The sequence below is a fragment of the Alnus glutinosa genome, chromosome 14, assembly GCF_958979055.1.
Source record: "Alnus glutinosa chromosome 14, dhAlnGlut1.1, whole genome shotgun sequence".
Classification (NCBI taxonomy): domain Eukaryota; kingdom Viridiplantae; phylum Streptophyta; class Magnoliopsida; order Fagales; family Betulaceae; genus Alnus; species Alnus glutinosa.
The window spans coordinates 2,329,481-2,333,225 of NC_084899.1; the positions used below are offsets into that span (position 1 = coordinate 2,329,481).

Genomic DNA, 3,745 nt, shown 5'->3' on the forward strand with positions numbered 1-3,745 from the left:
AGAAGGACTAGTCAAGTTATAATTGGACCACTCTATAATTATTAGTGTCATTTAATAATCAAACCAATGCGAAACTTAGCACTGCTTTTATAATCTATGATCTACTTTATGTAAGATATTCATCTTTCCAGCATAAAAACGAGGTGTTATAAGAGAAAGAGTTAAAAGGGTGGTTTTTGTCAGATGGAGACATATTCTTCGTCTTTGAATTGGCTAGGCAATGCAACTTTCATGACTACTGACCAGTCAGAACCAAACAAGGTTTGCTGACCACATCTTTCAAGTTCATGAATTTACCGGCCAGGACAATTAAACAAACTTATTATATAAAAATAAAAATAAAAATGAGGCTTCTCTGTTAAAAAATAAAAATAAAAAATAAAAAAGAAGAGGAAAAACGTTGTAGGAAACAGCACACCCACATGACTTTTCTTTAATATTATATATACTAGCTATCACGATCGATCCCATGTTCATTAGTTTAAAATTTCAATTACATTGAATATTTCAACAAAACAACACCCTAAAAATCCATCTAAAAAACTACTTTTTTCTATCTTATTCTTCAATCCATGGTCAGTTTGTAACATTTTGATAGGTTAATGTTCAGAACTATTACCCGGCAAAGTAACCTAGTGGGGAGTTTCCTAAGAATACTGGGGCAAGATCTCTAGTATCTTCCTGAAATTCAAAACCATTAAGAAAGTTATCATCATGGGGAAAGACTCCTGCTTCCTCCTCTTTGAAACCTCCATTAATGCCGGACCACATGCTGTAACTGTTCTCCAGACCCAAAGCAGATGAAGTTGAAAGACCCGAAACATCCTGAGATGAAGTTATGCTGAAATCCGAAACTTGGATAGGCTTCGAAATCGGAGATAATTGATGATCATTCGAATCACAGTTTTGCACATAAACTTGCATAGGCAATGTACTGGAGCTTGAATCAAAACAAGCTGAATTACCATAATCATAGGATTCCACTTTAGGAATTGGAGCCGAAATCTCTGCCAAGTTGAGATAACTAATATTTTTAGTAGTCTCGTTGTTATTGTCAGTGGTGGCAGTCATGGGACAACTATTTCCTGCCATAAATAGCTTTTTCTTCAGCTTGGTGTTCCAGTAGTTCTTAATATCATTGTCTGTTCTACCGGGCAGTTGGGAAGCTATAACAGACCACCTAATCCCAAAAACATAACATATAACAAAAATCTAAACAAAACAAAAACAAGGACAAAGAAGTAGCTAGGTTGAGATGAATTAACTTGCCTACTTCCAATGCTACCAAAGAGAGAGCAGATAATCATGTCTTCCTCCTCAGTGAAACCTCCACGCTTGATGTCTGGCCTTAGATAATTTAGCCATCTCAGCCGACAGCTCTTGCCGCAGCGTTTAAGGCCTAATTAAAAGCATAGAAAAACCATCGTCAAGGCCGGCAACAACAAGTACTGACAGTTTTTCTTCTAAAAGAAGAAGAAGAGAGAGATGGGTAAAAATTTACAGCTTTCAAAAGCAAGAAGAATATCGTATTCAATGGGAAAAGAGAGACCTGCTTTGTGAGGCAAAGCAATCCAATTGCCACCAGTGCCATGTTTCTCGAGGAACTTCTTTAGAGTGGCATCTTCTTCAGGGGACCATGGACCTTTTTTCACGCTAGCTTTGTCACAGCACGGAGCTCTACCCATGGCCAACTCACTCACTGAAATTCAACAGCAGGAAAAACAAAAGCTCTGAGAGAGAGAGAGAGAGAGAGAGAGAGAGAGAGAGAGAGAGAAATTTTGACATAAAGTGAGCATACAATAAGGTTTTGGAGATGGATAAGAAGAACTTTAGAAAGCTTGACTTAGTCTGACTCTATTTTTGCCTTTTCCATCAAAACTCAAACCCAACTTGTTGGCTTTTATTTTGGGTTAAGAGGGAGGGCCCAGTCAATGTGGGCGCTTGCGGCAGAACGCAGATTTCATGCTTTTGCTGTCGAACAACAGCCACCCAACCAGTCTCTCTGGGCTAGCCTGCGACCAACGAGCCACCCTAGCCATTTTTCTATATCACATTAATCTACGCTAAGACACAGAGTGTGAAATCTATACGTATGAATCTCATATACATGAATTATACATTCAATATGTTTTGATATATAATAATGTGATATAAAAATAACACATTTCGCTATCAATGTAATTGGGTTGTAAAGATGGGCCCAGCGCCAGGTGGTGGGATGTACTTGGGTGTATTTTTTTTTAAGTTTTTTTTTTTAAGTGAAGCTAAAGGTGATGTGTTACTAACAGGACGTAGACAGAAAACACACTAAGGGAGCTCTATCAAATTCGCAAAAAAATTATCTGTTAAAGTTGATTTTTTTAAAACTGAGCAATTGATCACAAAATCCATCTTTACTCAAAATTTTATTATTCATTTACCCTTAATTTTAATTAATGGTATTTTGTTGTAACAAAAAAAATTGTTATGGAGCTTTGGTGGGATAGGGAAACCAAAATAACTATACAAAGGTCCATAATAAGGATTGGAGAAATTTTTGTACTAGGATTAAGAATTTATTTATTTATTTTGTCAATTCTTTAGTTTGTTATGTGTAACAAAAGTTCTAAGGCACCTATTTCTTAGGGTTATTTTTATTTTTATTTTTTTTCAGCTTTCTATATATAAGTCCACCCCTCAAAGGTGTAAAACTTGGCAGAAATACCTTCGCCCTCACAAAAAACTTAAAATTCACTCTAGATTATATATATAAATATATATCCCAAATTTACTTTTTGGCCCCTCTCCAAAAGTTCTGTCATTTAGTTCCCCGCTCCAAAGAGTGTAAAACCAAAATGCTTCCTTCTTTTAAGCCCGTTAGATTCGATGTAAAATGTTTTTTTTTTTTGAAAAATCTTTTCAACGAAATTATTTTTCAAAAAAATTTGAGCTAAAAACATTTTTTGACGTTTGGTTCATATGAAAAATCAACAGTGGCAACGGACGACAACACAACGATGGTCGGCAGTAGCAAATTCCGACTACCTTCGGCAGAGGCCGAGAATGAACAACGATAAAGAAAAGCTCAAACTTAAAAAATGATTTACCCCCCCCAAAAAAAAAAACCATTTTACATAGCTTAAAAGAAGTTTTTCTAGTCAACCGAAAATATTTTTGGTTTGACCAAAATTTTCAGTCATACCAAACATTAAAAAATAAGAAAGAAATTTCCAAATAAATTAAGTTTTATTTCAAAACAAACCAAGTGTTAGTTTTCCTCTTGCGTGAAACTGAAACATGCCGAGAGCTGAGAACAGAGAAATTCCCTCTTGAGCCTTTCTTTTTCTTTTCATTCCTTCTCAAGCCTCTAAAGCCTCAATCTCAAGTTTCCTATATTCTCAAATTTACCTTTTCTTTCTGGGATTTGATTCTTACATTACACCATCACAGCAACTGCACAACAACCCCTCACATGAGGGTGGGCCACAATGTCTGGGGACCACCCTCATGTAAGGGGTTGTTGTGCAATTATTGTATTGGTGTTGTAAATCTAGCATTTTCCTTTCTTTCTGGCCTTGTCCTTAGAAAAACGGAGGGCATTTTGTCCAAGTCTTGAAGAATGGTTCTGGGTTTGATCCGATCAGCTGCTGTCTGCACGTACATTGCTGCAAGTTAAGGTCACCAAAGTAATCCTTTGAATTTCATTTTGTGGTATAAGAGTTTCACATTAAATCAGATAACCCGCACTATAAAGTGGGCAGGAGCG

The 3,745-nt window shown here is 36.3% G+C and overlaps 1 protein-coding gene across 1 annotated transcript; it reads right to left on the minus strand.

Moving 5' to 3' along the window:
* Nucleotides 1-429: 429 nt before the first annotated feature.
* LOC133857823 (transcription factor MYB36-like) lies at nucleotides 430-1,783 on the minus strand. Its single transcript, XM_062293172.1, has 3 exons — nucleotides 1,550-1,783; nucleotides 1,270-1,399; nucleotides 430-1,180 (listed from the first exon to the last, which is right to left on the minus strand). The coding sequence occupies exons 1-3, from the start codon at nucleotides 1,683-1,685 to the stop codon at nucleotides 616-618; spliced, it is 831 nt and encodes a 276-aa protein (XP_062149156.1). The 5' UTR covers nucleotides 1,686-1,783; the 3' UTR covers nucleotides 430-615.
* Nucleotides 1,784-3,745: the final 1,962 nt, after the last annotated feature.